General features: G+C 39.5%; 2 protein-coding genes across 10 annotated transcripts in view; both read left to right on the top strand.

Annotated features, from left to right (window-relative positions):
• spint1b (serine peptidase inhibitor, Kunitz type 1 b) overlaps window positions 1-13,968 on the top strand; it is a 35,147-nt gene extending 21,179 nt beyond the window's left edge. The window contains exons 7-10 of the mRNA XM_058379478.1: window positions 131-181; window positions 285-455; window positions 13,273-13,335; window positions 13,417-13,968. Of these exons, the coding sequence (XP_058235461.1) occupies window positions 131-181; window positions 285-455; window positions 13,273-13,335; window positions 13,417-13,583 (452 nt within the window). The 3' untranslated portion in view covers window positions 13,584-13,968. The remainder of the gene's footprint in view (window positions 1-130; window positions 182-284; window positions 456-13,272; window positions 13,336-13,416) is intronic.
• A 1,145-nt stretch (window positions 13,969-15,113) lies between these two features.
• Window positions 15,114-23,817, top strand: part of LOC131345906 (pleckstrin homology domain-containing family G member 3) — a 40,302-nt gene continuing 31,598 nt past the window's right edge. For 8 of the 9 annotated variants that reach the window (XM_058379091.1, XM_058379090.1, XM_058379086.1 and 5 more), the window contains exon 1: window positions 15,114-15,316. The gene's annotated coding sequence lies outside the window, so the exon portion shown is untranslated. Of the gene's footprint in view, window positions 15,317-17,203; window positions 17,327-23,817 lie in introns of those variants that run through there. The other variant, XM_058379084.1, reaches the window with a different exon arrangement.

The following is a 23,817-nucleotide window of genomic DNA, read 5'->3' as shown; positions in this document are numbered from 1 at the left end:
ACACTCATCTAAACACACACACGCACACATACACACACTCATCTAAACACACACGTGCACACACATGCATTTAAACAATTTTTATCTCTTTGTGTGTGAACGTGTGTGTGTGTGTGTGTGTGTGTGTTAGTGAACAGGACTTTGGCTCAGTTACTGGAGATCAGTGTGAATGAAGAGAAAGGTGAGTCAGCTGACCAACACAGAGACCAGTGCATTTTACCTGTAGTTAGCTTGGATCATTTATGTCTGTGTTGTTGTTGGTGTGTGTGTGTGTGTGTGTGCAGCTCGATGTGTTGACCCTCCTGTTACTGGCCCTTGCAGAGCAAGCATGCCTCACTGGTTTTATGACCCGTTGAAGCAGAACTGCTTTCGCTTCACGTACGGAGGATGCGCTGGGAACAAAAACAAATTTGGGCAGAAAGACGAGTGCATGAACATCTGCTCTGGAGTGACAGGTACTGAGATCTCACTTCCTCATCTCTGCGATCCAATTCTACCATCCTCTGTAGAAATATCAACATTTACTTACTGTGTATATATTTACATCTCCACTGTGCAGGTGTGAGAAAGTGGAAGAGAATAAAAGTGTTAATATTTTATTTTGAACAAAATGCAAAGTAAATGAAGAGAAATCCAAATCAGGTCAGTATTTGGTGTGACCATCAGCATCGGTTCCTCTAGGTTCTCATGCACACAGTTTTTGAAGGAACTCTGCAGTTCTTCCAAACATCTTGGAGAACTTTAGCTCAGATCTTCTGTAGGCCTGAAATCCTTCTGTCTATTCATGTAATCCCCATGATGAAGAGGTCAGCGATCTGTGGAGGACACATCATCACTTCTTCAAGGACTCCTTGTTCTTCTCTTCAATTCAATTCAATTCAAATTTTATTGGTCACATACGAAATCATACACAGTACGACATGTAGTGAAATGCTTTTTACGACTGTCTTACACAAAAAGAAAGAGTAAAAAAAGAAAAATTTAAAGTGTGGACAGTGTGGAAGGTCAAGTGTCAGATCAGATAAGCATATGCAAATATATGTCTGTGTGTGTGTGTGTATATATATATATATATATAAATACTAAATATATATATTTCTATCAATAGCAGTAAATATAAAAATGAAAAATAAAATAAAAATAATAATAAATATTAACAAAAAAATAGTAGTATAATATATAATGTATACAAATATAAAACTGCTTTATAAAAACTAAATATAAAAAACAAATATAATACGCTAATATAATACAGTACAATGGTCAACTTTGAAATGGTGTCACAAATGAATACAGTGTGTACAGTGTGCATATGTAAGATAAATATATAAATATATATGTAGATGTCTATAGGCAAGTATAAATGTCCAATTGAACAGGGAGTAAAGTAACAGTGCAGTGTACACACAAAGATGTACAGAGAAGATGTACAGTGAGAGTGTTATTGTGTGTACAAAGTAGTGTAATTATTGCATGTGCAACTTTCAGCTGAGGTAGAATGTCATGTCGAGTGGGGTAAGTCCAGAAAGTCCAGATTCTAGGTGTACTGGTTGAGGGCCCCAATGGCCTGCGGGAAGAAGCTCCTCCTCATTCTCTCTGTGTTCGCCTTCAAGGAACGGAAACGTTTCCCTGACCTCAACAGAGAGAAGAGTCCATTGTTGGGATGGCTGAGGTCCTTCATAATCTTCCTGGCTTTGGTCCAGCACCACTTGCTGTATATGGTGTCCAGGTCAGGAAGCTCGGTGCGGATGGTACGCTCGGCTGATCGCACCACCCTCTGGAGAGCTTGTTTGTCCTGATTGGTGCTGTTCCCAAACCAGGCTGTGATACTTCCCATCAGGATGCTCTCAGTGGTGCAGGTGTAGAATGTCTTTAGCACCTTTGAGGGCAGTTTAAAGTCCTTCAGGCATCTAAGATGATAAAGACGCTGCCGGGCCTTCTTCACCAGGGTGTTAACGTGACAGGACCATGTCAGGTCCTGCGTGATGTAGACACCTAGGTATCGGAAACTGTCCACTCTCTCCACTGGGGTCCCATTGATGGTGAGGGGCTGGTAATTCTTCTCCTGCTTTGTGCTAAAGTCCACTATCAGCTCCTTAGTCTTGCTGACGTTCAGGAGGAGATTGTTGACCTGGCACCATGTCTCCAGGTTTTTAATCTCCTCTAGGTAGGCCGTCTCATCGTTATTGGAGATCAGGCCCACCACCACAGTATCGTCCGCAAACTTCACGATGTAGGTGCAGCTGGAAGTGGCCACACAGTCAAAGGTGTACAGTGAGTACAGCAGGGGGCTCAGAACACAGCCCTGGGGGGCTCCAGTGCTGAGGGTGAGTGAGGGTGAGACATGGTTGCCCATCCATACTACCTGAGGTCTGTCTCACAGGAAGTTGGAGATCCATCGACACAGGGATGGGCTAAGGCCCAGGATCTCCAACTTAGTGGTGAGTATGGAGGGAGTTATGGTGTTAAACGCTGAACTGTAGTCAACAAACAGCATTTTGACATAATTCCCCCTTCTGCTGTCCAGGTGGCTCAGGGCTGTGTGATGGAGGTGTGCGATGGCGTCCTAAGTAGATCGGTTGGGACAGTACGCAAACTGTAGCGTGTCCAGGGTGTCAGGTAGGGAAGAAGTGATGAAGTCTCTGATGAGTCTTTCAAAGCACTTCATCACCACTGAGGTCAGGGCCACTGGGCGGTAGTCGTTCAGGCAGGTGGCCTGGGGTTTCTTGGGGACAGGAACAATGGTGGACCATTTGAAGCACGTCGGGATTGTAGACTGTTCCAGGGAGAGGTTGAAGATCTCGGTGAACACAGGAGCAAGCTGGTCAGCTGGTCAGCTTCTCTATGCTGAAAATAATTCTTAATGAGGTTGGTCGTGATTTTGGGGTCGTTGTCCTGCTGCAGAATAAATTTGGGGTCAATCAGATGCCTCCCTGAAGGTGCTGCCTGGATTTCTCAGCATTGAGGACACCATTAATCCTGACCAAATCTCCAACTCCATCTGCAGAAACCTGCAGGAACCTCCATCATGCTGCACTGTTACCTTCTGACTCTCATGACTGCTCCGCTCTCCAGACCTTCAGTGAACCTCCTGCCTCACACAGATACTTCACACTGTGACTCATCAGTCCCGAGACCTGCTGCCATTTTCCTGACTGCTCAGTTCCTGTCCTTTCCTGTATAGTTAGTCTCTCTATAGTCTCTCAGCCTTGTCTCCACCTTGGAGGCCTGGCACAATTCATATATAAAGACGACATCTAGCCAGACTGCACCGGACAGTAGATGGGTATACTGGTCCCACTGGTTTCCCCAGTTCTTTGCTGATGGCACTGCTGGACAACATCTGGTGTGGAAGGGAAGTCTTTCATCTGCTGCAAAGAGTTTCATCGGTCACTGTGTCTATGCTCCTCAACACCACCTGGTTCTTTGTGCTTCTTCTGGACATCTTGAACATCACATCCTGAAACTCCAGTCTGCTCTGAGATCTGTTCCTGGGAGAGCTCTTGCTGATACAGTAGAACTACCTTGTGTATTGTTGCTGTGGTCAGTCTGGTCATGGTGTAGGACCTGTGACATGAAACTGACCTCCACAACCTCACATTAGTACAGAGTCTGATGTTCCTCACCCAGCTTTAAGCTCCTATACACACAGCTGCTTCTGTTTCACTTCATGACTGGGTTTTATCCTACACATGACCCTGATGGTCATTAGCACCTGCTTGGTGGTATTTCGTTAATCAGACACTGGACTCTGACCCTACAGAATCCCTGACCTTCTGCACATGTAAGAATTGATGCTTGTTTGAAGCCATAGGTTGGCCACACTGAATATTGATGAGATTTAGATTTTTATTTTGTTAACTCGCTTTGCATTTTGTGTATAATGTGCAGTTTCTGTGTGAAGAGCTGCTCAGGAGGGACAGGAAGTGAGATCTAATGCCCTTTTAAAGCTGTATAAATATAATGAGGTGTGAAGACTTGTAGTTAAGGCAGGATCTAGGAGAAAACTCTGAAGGAACTGTGAGGGATCTGGTGGAGGTTGTGTGATCTGTACAATGTTCTGCAGGGGCACCCTGTCACACGCCACCTACCTCCAGACTGCTGCAGACCAGTTAGACCATGTTCTTGTACTTGAGGTCAGGTGGAGTCCAGACCTCCACAGGTCAGAGCTGTTCTGGTGACACGGAGGAACTACACAGTATTAGACAGATGCTTTTAACGTTTAAGGAGATCAGACGATATTCATCTCAATAATATCAATATCTAAACAATCTAATCAACAGATTTAAAGCATGTTGTAAAAAGTCTGCAGCAGATGTGTACAAAATCTACAACAAACACATGGTGTGTTTGTGTGTGCGTGTTTCTGCTTTAGTATTTGTGTTTCTGCTTTAGTATTTGTGTGTGTGTGTTTCTGATGTAGTATTTGTGTTTCTGCTTTAGTATTTGTGTGTGTGTGCGTGTTTCTGCTTTAGTATTTGTTTCTGCTTTAGTATTTGTGTTTCTGCTTTAGTATTTGTGTGTTTCTGCTTTAGTATTTGTGTTTCTGATGTAGTATTTGTGTGTGTGTTTCTGATGTATTTGTGTGCGTGTTTCTGCTTTAGTATTTGTGTTTCTGCTTTAGTATTTGTGTGTGTTTCTGCTTTAGTATTTGTGTGTGTTTCTGCTTTAGTATTTGTGTGTGTTTCTGCTTTAGTATTTGTGTGTTTCTGCTTTAGTATTTGTGTGTTTCTGCTTTAGTATTTGTGTGTTTCTGCTTTAGTATTTGTTTCTGCTTTAGTATTTGTTTCTGCTTTAGTATTTGTGTGTGTTTCTGCTTTAGTATTTGTGTGTGTTTCTGCTTTAGTATTTGTGTTTCTGCATTAGTATTTGTTTGCTTTAGTATTTGTGTGTGTTTCTGCTTTAGTATTTGTGTGTTTCTGCTTTAGTATGTTTCTGCTTTAGTATTTGTGTGTGTTTCTGCTTTAGTATTTGTGTGTTTCTGCTTTAGTATTTGTGTGTGTTTCTGCTTTAGTATTTGTGTGTTTCTGCTTTAGTATTTGTGTGTTTCTGCTTTAGTATGTGTGTTTCTGCTTTAGTATTTGTGTTTCTGCTTTAGTATTTGTGTTTCTGCTTTAGTATTTGTGTGCGTGTTTCTGCTTTAGTATTTGTGTGTGTTTCTGCTTTAGTATTTGTTTCTGCTTTAGTATTTGTGTGTGTTTCTGCTTTAGTATTTGTGTGTTTCTGCTTTAGTATTTGTGTGTGTTTCTGCTTTAGTATTTGTGTTTCTGCTTTAGTATTTGTTTCTGCTTTAGTATTTGTGTGTGTGTGTTTCTGCTTTAGTATTTGTGTGTGTGTTTCTGCTTTAGTATTTGTGTGTGTTTCTGCTTTAGTATTTGTGTGTGTTTCTGCTTTAGTATTTGTGTGTTTCTGCTTTAGTATTTGTGTGTGTGTTTCTGCTTTAGTATTTGTGTGTGTTTCTGCTTTAGTGTGTGTGTGTGTGTGTTTCTGCTTTAGTGTGTGTGTGTGTTTCTGCTTTAGTGTGTGTGTGTTTCTGCTTTAGTGTGTGTGTGTTTCTGCTTTAGTGTGTGTGTTTCTGCTTTAGTATTTGTGTGTGTGTTTCTGCTTTAGTATTTGTGTGTGTGTTTCTGCTTTAGTATTTGTTTCTGCTTTAGTATTTGTGTTTCTGCTTTAGTATTTGTGTTTCTGCTTTAGTATTTGTGTTTCTGATGTAGTATTTGTGTGTTTCTGCTTTAGTATTTGTGTGTGTGTTTCTGATGTATTTGTGTGCGTGTTTCTGCTTTAGTATTTGTGTGTGTGTGTGTGTGCGTGTTTCTGCTTTAGTATTTGTGTTTCTGCTTTAGTATTTGTTTCTGCTTTAGTATTTGTGTTTCTGCTTTAGTATTTGTGTTTCTGCTTTAGTATTTGTGTGTTTCTGCTTTAGTATTTGTGTTTCTGCTTTAGTATTTGTGTTTCTGCTTTAGTATTTGTGTTTCTGCTTTAGTATTTGTGTGTTTCTGCTTTAGTATTTGTGTGTTTCTGCTTTAGTATTTGTGTTTCTGCTTCAGTATTTGAGTTTCTGCTTCAGTATTTGAGTTTCTGCTTTAGTATTTGTGTGTGTTTTCTACTTTAGTATTTGTTTCTGCTTTAGTATTTGTGTTTCCGCTTTAGTATTTGTGTTTCTGCTTTAGTATTTGTGTTTCTGCTTTAGTATTTGTGTTTCTGCATTAGTATTTGTGTGTTTCTGCATTAGTATTTGTGTGTTTCTGCATTAGTATTTGTGTGTTTCTGCTTTAGTATTTGTGTTTCTGCTTTAGTATTTGTGTTTCTGCTTTAGTATTTGAGTTTCTGCTTCAGTATTTGAGTTTCTGCTTTAGTATTTGTTTCTGCTTTAGTATTTGTGTGTTTCTGCTTCAGTATTTGTGTTTCTGCTTTAGTATTTGTTTCTGCTTTAGTATTTGTGTGTTTCTGCTTCAGTATTTGTGTTTCTGCTTTAGTATTTGTGTGTGTTTCTGCTTTAGTATTTGTGTTTCTGCTTCAGTATTTGAGTTTCTGCTTCAGTATTTGAGTTTCTGCTTCAGTATTTGAGTTTCTGCTTTAGTATTTGTTTCTGCTTTAGTATTTGTGTGTTTCTGCTTCAGTATTTGTGTGTTTCTGCTTTAGTATTTGTGTGTGTTTCTGCTTTAGTATTTGTGTGTGTTTCTGCTTTAGTATTTGTGTGTTTCTGCTTTAGTATTTGTGTGTGTTTCTGCTTTAGTATTTGTGTGTTTCTGCTTTAGTATTTGTGTGTGTTTCTGCTTTAGTATTTGTGTGTGTTTCTGCTTTAGTATTTGTGTGTGTTTCTGCTTTAGTATTTGTGTGTGTTTCTGCTTTAGTATTTGTGTGTTTCTGCTTTAGTATTTGTGTGTTTCTGCTTTAGTATTTGTGTGTTTCTGCTTTAGTATTTGTGTGTTTCTGCTTTAGTATTTGTGTGTTTCTGCTTCAGTATTTGTGTTTCTGCTTCAGTATTTGTGTGTTTCTGCTTCAGTATTTGTGTGTTTCTGCTTCAGTATTTGAGTTTCTGCTTCAGTATTTGTGTGTTTCTGCTTTAGTATTTGTGTGTTTCTGCTTTAGTATTTGTGTGTGTTTCTGCTTTAGTATTTGAGTTTCTGCTTCAGTATTTGAGTTTCTGCTTCAGTATTTGTGTGTTTCTGCTTTAGTATTTGTGTGTTTCTGCTTCAGTATTTGTGTGTTTCTGCTTTAGTATTTGTGTGTTTCTGCTTTAGTATTTGTGTGTTTCTGCTTTAGTATTTGTGTGTGTTTCTGCTTTAGTATTTGTGTGTGTTTCTGCTTTAGTATTTGTGTGTTTCTGCTTTAGTATTTGTGTGTGTTTCTGCTTTAGTATTTGTGTGTGTTTCTGCTTTAGTATTTGTTTCTGCTTTAGTATTTGTGTGTGTTTCTGCTTTAGTATTTGTGTGTTTCTGCTTCAGTATTTGTGTGTTTCTGCTTCAGTATTTGTGTTTCTGCTTCAGTATTTGAGTTTCTGCTTCAGTATTTGAGTTTCTGCTTTAGTATTTGAGTTTCTGCTTTAGTATTTGAGTTTCTGCTTTAGTATTTGTGTTTCTGCTTTAGTATTTGTGTTTCTGCTTTAGTATTTGTGTTTCTGCTTTAGTATTTGTGTTTCTGCATTAGTATTTGTGTGTTTCTGCATTAGTATTTGTGTTTCTGCTTTAGTATTTGTGTGTGTTTTCTGCTTTAGTATTTGTGTGTTTCTGCTTCAGTATTTGAGTTTCTGCTTCAGTATTTGTGTTTCTGCTTTAGTATTTGTGTGTGTGTTTTCTGCTTTAGTATTTGTTTCTGCTTTAGTATTTGTGTTTCTGCTTCAGTATTTGTGTTTCTGCTTTAGTATTTGTGTGTTTCTGCTTTAGTATTTGTGTGTTTCTGCTTTAGTATTTGAGTTTCTGCTTCAGTATTTGAGTTTCTGCTTTAGTATTTGTGTTTCTGCTTTAGTATTTGTGTTTCTGCTTTAGTATTTGTGTGTGTGTTTCCTGCTTTAGTATTTGTGTGTTTCTGCTTTAGTATTTGAGTTTCTGCTTCAGTATTTGAGTTTCTGCTTCAGTATTTGTGTGTTTCTGCTTTAGTATTTGTGTGTTTCTGCTTCAGTATTTGTGTGTTTCTGCTTTAGTATTTGTGTGTTTCTGCTTTAGTATTTGTGTGTTTCTGCTTTAGTATTTGTGTGTGTTTCTGCTTTAGTATTTGTGTGTGTTTCTGCTTTAGTATTTGTGTGTGTTTCTGCTTTAGTATTTGTGTGTGTTTCTGCTTTAGTATTTGTGTGTGTTTCTGCTTTAGTATTTGTGTGTTTCTGCTTCAGTATTTGTGTGTTTCTGCTTCAGTATTTGAGTTTCTGCTTCAGTATTTGAGTTTCTGCTTCAGTATTTGTTTCTGCTTTAGTATTTGTGTGTGTGTTTCCTGCTTTAGTATTTGTGTGTTTCTGCTTTAGTATTTGAGTTTCTGCTTCAGTATTTGTGTGTTTCTGCTTTAGTATTTGTGTGTTTCTGCTTCAGTATTTGTGTGTTTCTGCTTTAGTATTTGTGTGTTTCTGCTTTAGTATTTGTGTGTGTTTCTGCTTTAGTATTTGTGTGTGTTTCTGCTTTAGTATTTGTGTGTGTTTCTGCTTTAGTATTTGTGTGTGTTTCTGCTTTAGTATTTGTGTGTTTCTGCTTCAGTATTTGTGTGTTTCTGCTTCAGTATTTGAGTTTCTGCTTCAGTATTTGAGTTTCTGCTTCAGTATTTGAGTTTCTGCTTTAGTATTTGTGTGTGTTTTCTGCTTTAGTATTTGTGTGTTTCTGCTTTAGTATTTGTGTGTGTTTCTGCTTTAGTATTTGTGTGTGTTTCTGCTTTAGTATTTGTGTGTGTTTCTGCTTTAGTATTTGTGTGTTTCTGCTTTAGTATTTGTGTGTTTCTGCTTTAGTATTTGTGTGTTTCTGCTTCAGTATTTGAGTTTCTGCTTCAGTATTTGTGTGTTTTCTGCTTTAGTATTTTTCTGCTTTAGTATTTGTGTGTGTTTCTGCTTTAGTATTTGTGTTTCTGCTTTAGTATTTGTGTGTGTTTCTGCTTTAGTATTTGTGTGTGTTTCTGCTTCAGTATTTGTGTTTCTGCTTCAGTATTTGTGTTTCTGCTTCAGTATTTGAGTTTCTGCTTCAGTATTTGTGTTTCTGCTTTAGTATTTGTGTGTGTGTTTTCTGCTTTAGTATTTGTGTGTTTCTGCTTTAGTATTTGTGTGTGTTTCTGCTTTAGTATTTGTGTGTGTTTCTGCTTTAGTATTTGTGTGTTTCTGCTTCAGTATTTGAGTTTCTGCTTCAGTATTTGAGTTTCTGCTTCAGTATTTGAGTTTCTGCTTCAGTATTTGAGTTTCTGCTTCAGTATTTGTGTGTGTGTGTTTTCTGCTTTAGTATTTGTTTCTGCTTTAGTATTTGTGTGTTTCTGCTTCAGTATTTGTGTGTTTTCTGCTTTAGTATTTGTTTCTGCTTTAGTATTTGTGTGTTTCTGCTTTAGTATTTGTGTGTGTTTCTGCTTTAGTATTTGTTTCTGCTTTAGTATTTGTGTGTGTTTCTGCTTTAGTATTTGTGTGTGTTTCTGCTTTAGTATTTGTGTGTGTTTCTGCTTCAGTATTTGTGTTTCTGCTTCAGTATTTGAGTTTCTGCTTCAGTATTTGTGTTTCTGCTTTAGTATTTGTGTGTGTTTTCTGCTTTAGTATTTGTGTGTGTGTTTTCTGCTTTAGTATTTGTGTGTTTCTGCTTTAGTATTTGTGTGTTTCTGCTTTAGTATTTGTGTGTGTGTTTTCTGCTTTAGTATTTGTGTGTTTCTGCTTTAGTATTTGTGTGTGTTTCTGCTTTAGTATTTGTGTGTGTTTCTGCTTTAGTATTTGTGTGTGTTTCTGCTTTAGTATTTGTGTGTGTTTCTGCTTCAGTATTTGTGTTTCTGCTTCAGTATTTGAGTTTCTGCTTCAGTATTTGTGTTTCTGCTTTAGTATTTGTGTGTGTTTTCTGCTTTAGTATTTGTGTGTTTCTGCTTTAGTATTTGTGTGTGTTTCTGCTTTAGTATTTGTGTGTTTCTGCTTTAGTATTTGTGTGTTTCTGCTTCAGTATTTGAGTTTCTGCTTCAGTATTTGAGTTTCTGCTTCAGTATTTGAGTTTCTGCTTTAGTATTTGTGTGTGTTTTCTGCTTTAGTATTTGTGTGTTTCTGCTTTAGTATTTGTGTGTGTTTCTGCTTTAGTATTTGTGTGTGTTTCTGCTTTAGTATTTGTGTGTGTTTCTGCTTTAGTATTTGTGTGTGTTTCTGCTTTAGTATTTGTGTGTTTCTGCTTTAGTATTTGTGTGTTTCTGCTTCAGTATTTGAGTTTCTGCTTCAGTATTTGTTTCTGCTTCAGTATTTGAGTTTCTGCTTCAGTATTTGTGTGTTTTCTGCTTTAGTATTTTTCTGCTTTAGTATTTGTGTGTGTTTCTGCTTTAGTATTTGTGTGTTTCTGCTTTAGTATTTGTGTGTGTTTCTGCTTTAGTATTTGTGTGTGTTTCTGCTTCAGTATTTGTGTTTCTGCTTCAGTATTTGAGTTTCTGCTTCAGTATTTGTGTTTCTGCTTTAGTATTTGTGTGTGTGTTTTCTGCTTTAGTATTTGTGTGTTTCTGCTTTAGTATTTGTGTGTGTTTCTGCTTTAGTATTTGTGTGTGTTTCTGCTTTAGTATTTGTGTGTGTTTCTGCTTTAGTATTTGTGTGTTTCTGCTTTAGTATTTGTGTGTTTCTGCTTCAGTATTTGAGTTTCTGCTTCAGTATTTGAGTTTCTGCTTCAGTATTTGAGTTTCTGCTTCAGTATTTGTGTTTCTGCTTTAGTATTTGTGTGTGTGTGTTTTCTGCTTTAGTATTTGTTTCTGCTTTAGTATTTTTGTGTTTCTGCTTCAGTATTTGTGTGTTTTCTGCTTTAGTATTTGTTTCTGCTTTAGTATTTGTGTGTGTTTCTGCTTTAGTATTTGTGTGTGTTTCTGCTTTAGTATTTGTTTCTGCTTTAGTATTTGTTTCTGCTTTAGTATTTGTGTGTGTTTCTGCTTTAGTATTTGTGTGTGTTTCTGCTTTAGTATTTGTGTGTGTTTCTGCTTTAGTATTTGTGTGTGTTTCTGCTTTAGTATTTGTTTCTGCTTTAGTATTTGTTTCTGCTTTAGTATTTGTTTCTGCTTTAGTATTTGTGTGTTTCTGCTTTAGTATTTGTGTGTGTTTCTGCTTTAGTATTTGTTTCTGCTTTAGTATTTGTGTGTTTCTGCTTCAGTATTTGAGTTTCTGCTTTAGTATTTGTGTGTTTTCTGCTTTAGTATTTGTTTCTGCTTTAGTATTTGTGTGTGTTTCTGCTTTAGTATTTGTGTGTGTTTCTGCTTTAGTATTTGTGTGTGTTTCTGCTTCAGTATTTGTGTTTCTGCTTTAGTATTTGTGTGTGTTTCTGCTTCAGTATTTGTGTTTCTGCTTTAGTATTTGTGTGTTTCTGCTTCAGTATTTGAGTTTCTGCTTTAGTATTTGTGTGTGTTTTCTGCTTTAGTATTTGTTTCTGCTTTAGTATTTGTGTGTGTTTCTGCTTTAGTATTTGTGTGTGTTTCTGCTTTAGTATTTGTGTGTGTTTCTGCTTTAGTATTTGTGTGTTTCTGCTTTAGTATTTGTGTGTTTCTGCTTCAGTATTTGAGTTTCTGCTTCAGTATTTGAGTTTCTGCTTTAGTATTTGTGTGTGTGTGTTTTCTGCTTTAGTATTTGTTTCTGCTTTAGTATTTGTGTGTGTTTCTGCTTTAGTATTTGTGTGTGTTTCTGCTTCAGTATTTGTGTGTTTCTGCTTTAGTATTTGTGTGTTTCTGCTTTAGTATTTGTGTGTTTCTGCTTTAGTATTTGAGTTTCTGCTTCAGTATTTGAGTTTCTGCTTCAGTATTTGAGTTTCTGCTTCAGTATTTGTGTGTTTCTGCTTTAGTATTTGTGTGTTTCTGCTTTAGTATTTGTGTGTTTCTGCTTTAGTATTTGTGTGTTTCTGCTTTAGTATTTGTGTGTTTCTGCTTTAGTATTTGTGTGTTTCTGCTTTAGTATTTGTGTGTTTCTGCTTTAGTATTTGTGTGTTTCTGCTTTAGTATATGTGTGTGTGTTTCTGCTTTAGTATGTGTGTGTTTCTGCTTTAGTATTTGTGTTTCTGCTTTAGTATTTGCGTGTTTCTGCTTTAGTATTTGTGTGCGTGTTTCTGCTTTAGTATTTGTGTGTTTCTGCTTTAGTATTTGTGTGTGTGTGTTTTCTGCTTTAGTATTTGTTTCTGCTTCAGTATTTGTGTGTTTCTGCTTTAGTATTTGTGTGTTTCTGCTTTAGTATTTGTGTTTCTGCTTTAGTATTTGTGTGTTTCTGCTTCAGTATTTGAGTTTCTGCTTCAGTATTTGAGTTTCTGCTTCAGTATTTGTGTTTCTGCTTTAGTATTTGTGTGTGTGTTTTCTGCTTTAGTATTTGTTTCTGCTTTAGTATTTGTGTTTCTGCTTCAGTATTTGTGTGTTTCTGCTTTAGTATTTGTGTGTTTCTGCTTTAGTATTTGTGTGTTTCTGCTTTAGTATTTGTGTGTTTCTGCTTTAGTATTTGTGTGTTTCTGCTTTAGTATTTGTGTGTTTCTGCTTTAGTATTTGTGTGTGTTTCTGCTTTAGTATATGTGTGTGTGTTTCTGCTTTAGTATGTGTGTGTTTCTGCTTTAGTATGTGTGTTTCTGCTTTAGTATTTGTGTGTTTCTGCTTTAGTATTTGTGTGTTTCTGCTTTAGTATTTGTGTGTGCGTGTTTCTGCTTTAGTATTTGTGTGTTTCTGCTTTAGTATTTGTGTGTTTCTGCTTTAGTATTTGCGTGTTTCTGCTTTAGTATTTGTGTTTCTGCTTTAGTATTTGTGTGTTTCTGCTTTAGTATTTGTGTGTTTCTGCTTTAGTATTTGTGTGTTTCTGCTTTAGTATTTGTGTGTTTCTGCTTTAGTATTTGTGTGTTTCTGCTTTAGTATATGTGTGTGTGTTTCTGCTTTAGTATGTGTGTGTTTCTGCTTTAGTATTTGTGTTTCTGCTTTAGTATTTGCGTGTTTCTGCTTTAGTATTTGTGTGTGCGTGTTTCTGCTTTAGTATTTGTGTGTTTCTGCTTTAGTATTTGTGTGTTTCTGCTTTAGTATTTGTGTGTGTTTCTGCTTTAGTATTTGTGTGTGTTTCTGCTTTAGTGTGTGTGTGTGTGTTTCTGCTTTAGTATTTGTGTGTTTGAGTGTGTGTATTTGTTATTTTAGAAAGTGATGTCTTTGCGAGAGGGCTGTTTGAACGAGCCGAGGAAGTCAAGGAACCTCACACAGGTACGCTTACTTTACTTTACTTTACTCTCTGTGTGTGTGTGTAAAATATAAAAATCTTTGCTGTGTGTGTATGTGTTGAAGGTTCTGTTGCTACGGGAGTCATTATCATGCTGTTGATCTTGGCTGTGATCGGTCTGGCCGGTTGCTATTTTGTGAGAAACAGGAAGAGGAAGTCAGAGTCTCAGCGTGTTCCAACCACAGCTAATCCACCAGTACCTGCAGCTGAGGATTCACGCACACTCCTCTAAACACACACGCATCTAAACACACACACACACAAACACACACACTCATCTAAACACACACACAAACACACTCATCTAAACACACACACACTGAGATATGCGCATTCATATATACACACACACACTTGGGTGTATGAATTGTGCATTACCAGTGTGAATGATGTGTGTAATTGTGTGTATAGATGGTTGTAAGTGGTGTGTGTGTGTGTGTCTGTCTGTCTCTAAGCGTTGTATATTTAGCTTTATTCAGAGTTGTGTAAATATTTTCCTGAACTGAATTCTGTGCTTTTATGGATGTTTTGGTCTGATTGGTTTCTCAGTTTTTTTCTCTTCTTATATCTTTCTTTATATTTCAGATTCTGGACAAAATATTTTATAAAACTTTTATTTTAGAATTTTGTTATAAATGTGTTTTAATAAAGGGAATTTCATCAATAAAATTCAGTTATCTTGTATATAATAACACACTAATAAAAGTGTTATAAAGACAAAACATGACTGATTCAGCTGTGACAAGTGTGTGTTGTGTTTAGACCACCTGTCTCTCTGTATGACCGTCTGTCTGTCTGTATGACCACCTGTCTCTCTGTATGACCGTCTGTCTGTCTGTATGACCACCTGTCTCTCTGTATGACCGTCTGTCTGTCTGTATGACCACCTGTCTCTCTGTATGACCGTCTGTCTGTCTGTATGACCGCCTGTCTCTCCGTGTAAAGACATTTTGTCCTCTTAGCTCTCCATCTCTCCTCACCTCCTCTGGTTTGAGTGTTTTCCTTCCACTGCTGTGCTCCTGACCAGCCACTGACCCTTTGGTCTGTCCACTACATAGTGTATTATTAGTTGGAATGCCTTAAAGGACTCAGGAAATCCCACAATGCACTGCAGCAGGGTTAGCCCTGACTGGATGACCAGCTAAATTTGAATAATCTTATTTAAAAACAGTGACGTCATGATGACGTGTGTTCCGCAGGGTGAGAAAGGTCACACCTGTACTTACTCCTTGGGAAGAGGCTGTTAGACGGGTTTAACTTCACACACACACACACACACACACACACACTACAGACTTGAATGCCGTTTCTTCTGACTCGGGTAACCTCGGAGTGTGTAACTGTGTGTGTGAGAAAGCGCAAATCAAACTGAACTGAGAATAAAGAGTTACACACACACACACTGACATCTGACATGTAGAGCGCGGGATGCGGGATTCAGTGTGTATTACAGCACTGTTTATTATTATAATAATAATAATAATAGTGTAGTAGTGTGCACTACAGTAGTGTGTATCGGAGTGTGCGCTACAGGAGTGTGTATCGGAGTGTGCACTACAGGAGTGTGCGCTACAGGAGTGTGTATCGGAGTGTGCGCTACAGGAGTGTGCACTACAGGAGTGTGTATCGGAGTGTGCGCTACAGGAGTGTGCACTACAGGAGTGTGTATCGGAGTGTGCGCTACAGGAGTGTGCACTACAGGAGTGTCGCAGAGATATTAAACCCTTACAGGCTGAAGCCCCGCCCGCGCATGCGCACAATGCGGTTTTCGAAAAAAGCGGTCACGGGAGGAAATACAGCTGATTTTATAGGAGTGTGTGTTATGAATAAGAAAATAGCGCACTGACACACACACACACACACACCCCGATACACACACTTCTACACTTACTCTGTGGAGGTTCTCCGAGTTTCTGCGCTGTTTTATTGGATTAAAGTGACGGATTTGGTGAAACTTTAATCTCTGTAAGTAACTTAGTTTCCTGTGCGACTTCCTATGTTCTCTCTCTCTCTCTCTCTCTCTCTCTCTCTCTCTCTCTCTCTCTCTCTCACTCACACACACCCCATACAGTCTATTTGTGTGTGTGTGTGTGTTTATCAGCTTTACTGGGCAGGTTTGGTGTATGCACTTTTATTTATGGTTGTTAATGATGAGGGAATGAAACACTGTGTGTGCTCAGTGTTCTTGGGATAGACTCCAGTTCAACCAGGATAAAATGTTCTCTAAAGAGAAGTGCGCGCGCGCACACACACACACACACACACACACACACACACACACACACAGTATCAGTATCAGGGTTTGGAGGTGTGTATGTGAGTGAAACCTGCTCTGAGATTATAGACTTATAATGGACGTTTTAATGGACCTGTGGCTGAACATCAGCTTTTGCGCTGTACTAACTGCTCCAACTCACTCCTCTAACCCCTCTAACTCACTCCTCTAACTAACTCTTACTCCTCTAACCCCTCTAACTCACTCCTCTAACTAACTCTTACTCCTCTAACCCCTCTAACTCACTCCTCTAACCCCTCTAACTCACTCCTATAACTAACTCTTACTCCTCTAACCCCTCTAACTCACTCCTCTAACTAACTCTTACTCCTCTAACCCCTCTAACTCACTCCTCTAACCCCTCTAACTCACTCCTATAACTAACTCTTACTCCTCTAACCCCTCTAACTCACTCCTCTAACTAACTCTTACTCCTCTAACCCCTCTAACTCACTCCTCTAACCCCTCTAACTCACTCCTATAACTAACTCTTACTCCTCTAACCCCTCTAACTCACTCCTATAACTAACTCTTACTCCTCTAACCCCTCTAACTCACTCCTCTAACTAACTCTTACTCCTCTAACCCCTCTAACTCACTCCTCTAACTAACTCTTACTCCTCTAACCCCTCTAACTCACTCCTCTAACCCCTCTAACTCACTCCTATAACTAAATCTTACTCCTCTACCTCCTCTAGCTAACTCCTACTAACACAATACACACTACATAAAAGGGGAACCCCATCAACATGGAGTGTGTGACTCGCTACATCAGACAGTGTAGTCCATGTTGCTTCTGATTTTAAACCCTCATGTCATGTGAGAGGACCAGACACAGAGTGGACATCAGATGGGGCAGTACTCAGAGTCAGCAAGAAATAAACATCTTCTGGAGGCTGGAGACTCATAACACGTGTGGAAGAGGCTTCTGGCCAACATCCACCAGATTATCTGAATGACCTGTGAGGTCAGAATAACAAGCCTGCAACATCTCCCACTTCTTAACTGTTGGTTGTTTAATAAAGTGGAGAACATTCCAGCTCATTCTACATGAAGATCTTTTTCCTTTAACACCTTTCTCTCATGCAGACACTCAGCTTTTATTCCTCTATAGAACATCAAGGTTCTGCCCACTTCTGTCCATCTCGTCTAGCAGCAGCTCCTGCAGCTCATCTTTCACACACTGCACAGACTCTCACAGTGAAAGCTACCTAAAGTACAGTTATCTGCTCTCTCCAGGAAGTGTCAGGAGAGAGAAACAGGACGAACCTGCTGAACATTCCTCAGAGATAGCCGAATAAGCTGCAGGCTGAAGATGGAGGAATGAAGGAATAAAGGAATGAAATAATGAAGGAATGAGCGGTTTGCTTCCTGTGGTCAAAACCTTACAGCTGATGTTAAACTCCACTCACTACACAGCACTCCTTATTGTTTTTGTTGATGTGAGCATGTGTTTGAATATGTACACACACACACACACACACACACACACACACACACAGAGCTTGTTTGTAGTTGCTGTGGTCATGTGACTCAGCGCTGTGCGGAGAGAGACTGTCTGTTTGTTTATTGTTTATTTCCAGCTGTGGGACTTAGAGCTTATTTTACTAAAAGAGTTTATAATAAAGTTTATCACCATGTCTCACAGAACATTCTAGACTTTACTGTGTGTTCTGCTGAACAGCTGCTGAGCTGCACTGGTGAGTTTACACACTCTTACACTTTTACTAACCCTAGCTCTCATTTACTTTAAAGATGGAGTGTGGAGATGGAGTGTGGAGATGTTGTGTGCAGTGTGGAGATGTGTGCAGTGTGGAGATGGAGTGTGGAGATGTTGTGTGCAGTGTGGAGATGGTGTGTGGAGATGGAGTGTGGAGATGTTGTGTGGAGATGGTGTGTGGAGATGTGTGCAGTGTGGAGATGGTGTGTGGAGATGTGTGCAGTGTGGAGATGGTGTGTAGAGATTTTGTATGGTGTGTAGAGATGTGTGCAGTGTGGAGATGGTGTGTGGAGATGGTGTGTGGAGATGTGTGCAGTGTGGAGATGGTGTGTGGAGATGTGTGCAGTGTGGAGATGGTGTGTAGAGATGTGTGCAGTGTGGAGATGGTGTGTAGAGATTTTGTATGGTGTGTGGAGATGTTGTGTGGAGGTGGTGTGTGGGTTGTGGAGATTTTGTATGGTGTGTGGAGTATGGAGATGGTGTGTGGAGATGTGTGCAGTGTGGAGATGTGTGGAGATGGTGTGTGGAGATGTGTGGAGTGTGGAGATGGTGTGTGGAGATGTGTGGAGTGTGGAGATGTGTGGAGTGTGGAGATGATGTGTGTAGTGTGGAGATGATGTGTGGAGTGTGGAGATGTGTGGAGTGTGGAGATGTGTGTAGTGTGGAGATGGTGTGTGGAGTATGGAGATGTGTGGAGTGTGTGGAGTGTGGAGATGGAGTGTGGAGATGTGTGGAGATGGTGTGTGGAGTGTGGAGATGTGTGGAGTGTGGAGATGTGTGGAGATGGTGTGTGGAGTGTGGAGATGTGTGGAGTGTGGAGATGATGTGTGGAGTGTGGAGATGGTGTGTGGAGTATGGAGATGTGTGGAGTGTGGAGATGTGTGGAGATGGTGTGTGGAGTGTGGAGATGTGTGGAGTGTGGAGATGATGTGTGGAGTGTGGAGATGGTGTGTGGAGTATGGAGATGTGTGGAGTGTGGAGATGGTGTGTGGAGTGTGGAGATGTGTGAAATATTGTGTGGAGATGTGTGGAGCTTTCCTTCAGGACTGTCTGTCTGTCTGTCTGCAGTCAGTTAGCTGTGATGTACAGTAAGGATTGGACATGTGAAGAAGTTTTGACCCCCACCCTTGACCACCCTTTTGTTTAAAATTCATGGCTGTAATGTAGGATTACTGTGAGATTAGTAGCTTTGATGATGTCATTAACATGAGAGAGAAGACCGGAATGATCCGAACCTTGACGTTCCAGTTTAGTGGGAAGTGCTGTGTTGTAGGAAAATGAAGCATGTCATGGAGGTGTCATACGCGATACTGGTTTTACAGCATTGTTCACGCTCACCTTATCTGATGTACATCTGGACGCTCAGTAGATGGCACGACAGAGACAAAACATGGCTGTACATCAGGTTTCCAACTGGATAATGATTCATGATTTTACACACAGTGAAGTTCCAGACTGTCCAGCTGATCTGCAGCTGTGGAGTGTGTGGTCAGTCTGAATGTGTCTCCCAGTAACACCACACACAATATTCATATATAAACATATAAAAAGCTACAAAATTGACAAACCAAACAAACTCAGGACCTGGGTTAGGGTTTAGTGTTGGAGGATTTAGGTGGAGTTTAAGATTAGTTTCAGTGTTTTACAGAATCATCACACATCACTGCAAGGCTCACATCCTCACATCCTCACTGCAAGGCTCAGATCCTCACATGTCCACATGCTCAAACATCACTGGCAGGCTCAGATCCTCACACATCATATCCTGCATCAGTCAGTAAACACCACATCAGCTACTACAGGAGCTACAGACTACAGATTATGAGCTACTGACCTCTTTATCGGCCCTATCACATTACATTTATCATATACATTACACATTACATATATTTTTTATAATACCCCAGACTGTCATGTCTGTCAGGGATAATTCTCAGTGTTTTAGTCAGATTAACATTTTGGATTGGTGTTCTGTATGAGTGTGACGCTGTGGAGAGCATTGTGATGGTCTTCTAGCCCTCGCCGGCCTTCTACAAATTAGCATTGTTCTTTTTTTTTGTCTGTACTGGTATATTTATTTTTATAGATCTGCATTTGCATTTAAATTCTGTTTGTTTTTCTGAGACGCAAATTTCATACAACAAGGTGGCTTAGTGGTTAGCATGTTCGCCTCACACCTCCAGTGTCCTGAGTTCGAGTCCCGCTCCCTGAGTTTGCATGTTCTCCCCGTGCTTGGTGGGTTTCCTCCCACAGTCCAAGATATGCTTCTAGGTTGATTGGAGTCTCTAAATTGCCTGTAGTGTGTGTGATTGCGTGGGTGAATGAGTGTGTGTGCCCTGCAATGGGTTGGCACTCCCTGCAGGGTGTATCCTGCCTTGATGCCTGAGCACAGGCTCCCCGTGACCTGAGGATAGATCGGATAAGCATACAGACAATGAACACTGCTCATGTTTGTCACTCTCAGGCAAAGCACTGTCCTGGGTTGAGTGTGTTGATTCTGTGATAATCGTGTTGGTCATTATCACAGTGTTAAACACTCTCGTGAAGGGTACATTTTATTCTAATGATTAAGCCACAGGTGACAGTGAGGAGGAAAAACTTCCTGAGATAATATGAGGAAGAACCTTAAGAGGAACCAGACTGAAAAGGGAACCTCATGCTCATCTGAGTGACACCAGACTGCAACTGTAAATCATTTCCTTTTTATAACTGTGTTGTGTATGGTCAAAAAGTGCAAGTGTGTGAACAATTGATCACATTATGAACATGAGTATTAATTATGAGTATTAATTATGAGTAATGGAGACTTGAGTTAAAACTGTATTTTCAATTGCAGTCCTAATGCTCTTGAAGAAAGAGCTACAGCCATGATTATGGTTCCTATGTGGTCTACAGATGTAGTTCACTCAAACTCTGTGTTCACAATGATTTATAATCCCATTCTCTGTGTTTATAATGATTTATAATCCAACTCTCACCAAGATAATCTAGCCATCAATTAGAACAGTGTGGTCAGTGGTGTCAAAAGCTGCTCTAAGATGCAAGTTTTATAATGAGTCCGTTAATGGAGTGATAAGGTTAAGTGTGTGTGTGTGTGTGTGTGTGTCAGTGGTGTATTAGTGATATATAATGAATAGACAGAGTTCAGAGTGAATTAATGATAAATCTCTGCTGGAGAACATTGACCTTTACACACACTGTCTTCAAAAGGAATCTGAAGTGCTTCAAAGTGACAGACTGTGTGTAGGTTTATTTGTGTATTTGTGTGTGTGTGTGTGTTTAGAGTGAGAGACAGATGCAGTGTGGTAGAGCGTGTACATCAGTGTACATCAGTGATTTGATCGTAATTGATGTTAAGTACAGGATGGACAGATGTGGTGACTATTATGGGATGGACACATCAGTTCGGGTTACTTTGCTCCCTTCTCTATTATTATTATTGGCACTATTTCCTGGGTTTGGAGTCTGCAGTGTAAAGTTCTTCAGTGTGAGAACACATGGACTGTACTGTATGGTGTACTGTATGGTGTACTGTATGGTTGTGTATGGTGTACTGTATGGTTGTGTATGGTGTACTGTATGGTTGTGTATGGTGTACTGTATGATGTACTGTATGGTGAACTGTATGGTTGTGTATGGTGTACTGTATGGTTGTGTATGGTGTACTGTATGGTTGTGTATGATGTACTGTGTGGTTGTGTATGGTGAACTGTATGGTTGTGTATGGTGTACTGTATGGTGTACTGTATGGTTGTGTATGGTGTACTGTATGATGTACTGTATGGTTGTGTATGGTGTACTGTATGGTGTACTGTATGGTGAACTGTAGGGTTGTGTATGGTGAACTGTATGGTTGTGTATGGTGAACTGTATGGTTGTGTATGGTGTACTGTATGGTGAACTGTAGGGTTGTGTATGGTGTACTGTATGGTTGTGTATGGTGTACTGTATGATGTACTGTATGGTGAACTGTATGGTTGTGTATGGTGTACTGTATGGTGAACTGTAGGGTTGTGTATGGTGTACTGTATGGTTGTGTATGGTGTACTGTATGATGTACTGTATGGTTGTGTATGGTGTACTGTATGGTGTACTGTATGGTGAACTGTAGGGTTGTGTATGGTGAACTGTATGGTTGTGTATGGTGTACTGTATGGTGAACTGTAGGGTTGTGTATGGTGAACTGTATGGTTGTGTATGGTGTACTGTATGGTGTACTGTATGGTGAACTGTAGGGTTGTGTATGGTGAACTGTATGGTTGTGTATGGTGTACTGTATGGTTGTGTATGGTGTACTGTGTGGTTGTGTATGGTGTACTGTATGGTTGTGTATGGTGTACTGTATGGTTGTGTATGATGTACTGTATGGTTGTGTATGGTGTACTGTATGGTTGTGTATGGTGTACTGTATGGTTGTGTATGGTGTACTGTATGGTGAACTGTATGGTTGTGTATGGTGTACTGTATGGTTGTGTATGGTGTACTGTATGATGTACTGTATGGTGTACTGTATGGTTGTGTAGGATGTACTGTATGATTGTGTATGGTGTACTGTGTGGTTGTGTATGGTGTACTGTATGGTTGTGTATGGTGTACTGTGTGGTTGTGTATGATGTACTGTGTGGTTGTGTATGATGTACTGTGTGGTTGTGTATGGTGTACTGTATGGTTGTGTATGGTGTACTGTGTGGTGAACTGTATGGTTGTGTATGGTGTACTGTATGGTTGTGTATGATGTACTGTATGGTTGTGTATGGTGTACTGTATGGTGAACTGTAGGGTTGTGTATGGTGTACTGTATGGTTGTGTATGGTGTACTGTGTGGTTGTGTATGATGTACTGTGTGGTTGTGTATGATGTACTGTGTGGTTGTGTATGGTGTACTGTATGGTTGTGTATGGTGTACTGTATGGTGAACTGTAGGGTTGTGTATGGTGAACTGTATGGTTGTGTATGGTGTACTGTATGGTTGTGTATGGTGTACTGTGTGGTTGTGTATGGTGTACTGTATGGTTGTGTATGGTGTACTGTATGGTTGTGTATGATGTACTGTATGGTTGTGTATGGTGTACTGTATGGTTGTGTATGGTGTACTGTATGGTTGTGTATGGTGTACTGTATGGTGAACTGTATGGTTGTGTATGGTGTACTGTATGGTTGTGTATGGTGTACTGTATGATGTACTGTATGGTGTACTGTATGGTGTACTGTATGGTTGTGTATGATGTACTGTATGGTTGTGTATGGTGTACTGTGTGGTTGTGTATGGTGTACTGTATGGTTGTGTATGGTGTACTGTGTGGTTGTGTATGATGTACTGTGTGGTTGTGTATGATGTACTGTGTGGTTGTGTATGGTGTACTGTATGGTTGTGTATGGTGTACTGTGTGGTGAACTGTATGGTTGTGTATGGTGTACTGTATGGTTGTGTATGATGTACTGTATGGTTGTGTATGGTGTACTGTGTGGTTGTGTATGGTGTACTGTATGGTTGTGTATGGTGTACTGTGTGGTTGTGTATGATGTACTGTGTGGTTGTGTATGATGTACTGTGTGGTTGTGTATGGTGTACTGTATGGTTGTGTATGGTGTACTGTGTGGTGAACTGTATGGTTGTGTATGGTGTACTGTATGGTTGTGTATGGTGTACTGTTTGGTGAACTGTATGGTTGTGTATGGTGTACTGTGTGGTTGTGTATGGTGTACTGTATGGTTGTGTATGGTGTACTGTATGGTTGTGTATGGTGTACTGTATGGTTGTGTATGGTGTACTGTATGGTTGTGTATGGTGTACTGTATGGTTGTGTATGGTGTACTGTATGGTTGTGTATGATGTACTGTATGGTTGTGTATGGTGTACTGTGTGGTTGTGTATGGTGTACTGTATGGTTGTGTATGGTGTACTGTATGGTTGTGTATGATGTACTGTGTGGTGAACTGTATGGTTGTGTATGGTGTACTGTGTGGTTGTGTATGGTGTACTGTATGGTTGTGTATGGTGTACTGTATGGTTGTGTATGGTGTACTGTGTGGTTGTGTATGATGTACTGTATGGTTGTGTATGGTGTACTGTGTGGTTGTGTATGATGTACTGTGTGGTGAACTGTATGGTTGTGTATGATGTACTGTATGGTTGTGTATGATGTACTGTGTGGTGAACTGTATGGTTGTGTATGATGTACTGTATGGTTGTGTATGGTGTACTGTGTGGTTGTGTATGATGTACTGTATGGTTGTGTATGGTGTACTGTGTGGTTGTGTATGATGTACTGTATGGTTGTGTATGGTGTACTGTATGGTTGTGTATGATGTACTGTGTGGTTGTGTATGGTGTACTGTGTGGTGAACTCTATGGTTGTGTATGATGTACTGTGTGGTTGTGTATGTACTGTGTGGTTGTGTATGTACTGTGTGGTTGTGTATGGTGTACTGTATGGTTGTGTATGGTGTACTGTATGGTTGTGTATGGTG

This window comes from Hemibagrus wyckioides, linkage group LG25, assembly GCF_019097595.1.
Source record: "Hemibagrus wyckioides isolate EC202008001 linkage group LG25, SWU_Hwy_1.0, whole genome shotgun sequence".
In the NCBI taxonomy this organism is placed as follows: Eukaryota; Metazoa; Chordata; class Actinopteri; order Siluriformes; family Bagridae; genus Hemibagrus; species Hemibagrus wyckioides.
Note: the sequence above shows the minus strand (reverse complement) of the source record. Positions and strands in the feature narration are given on the sequence as shown.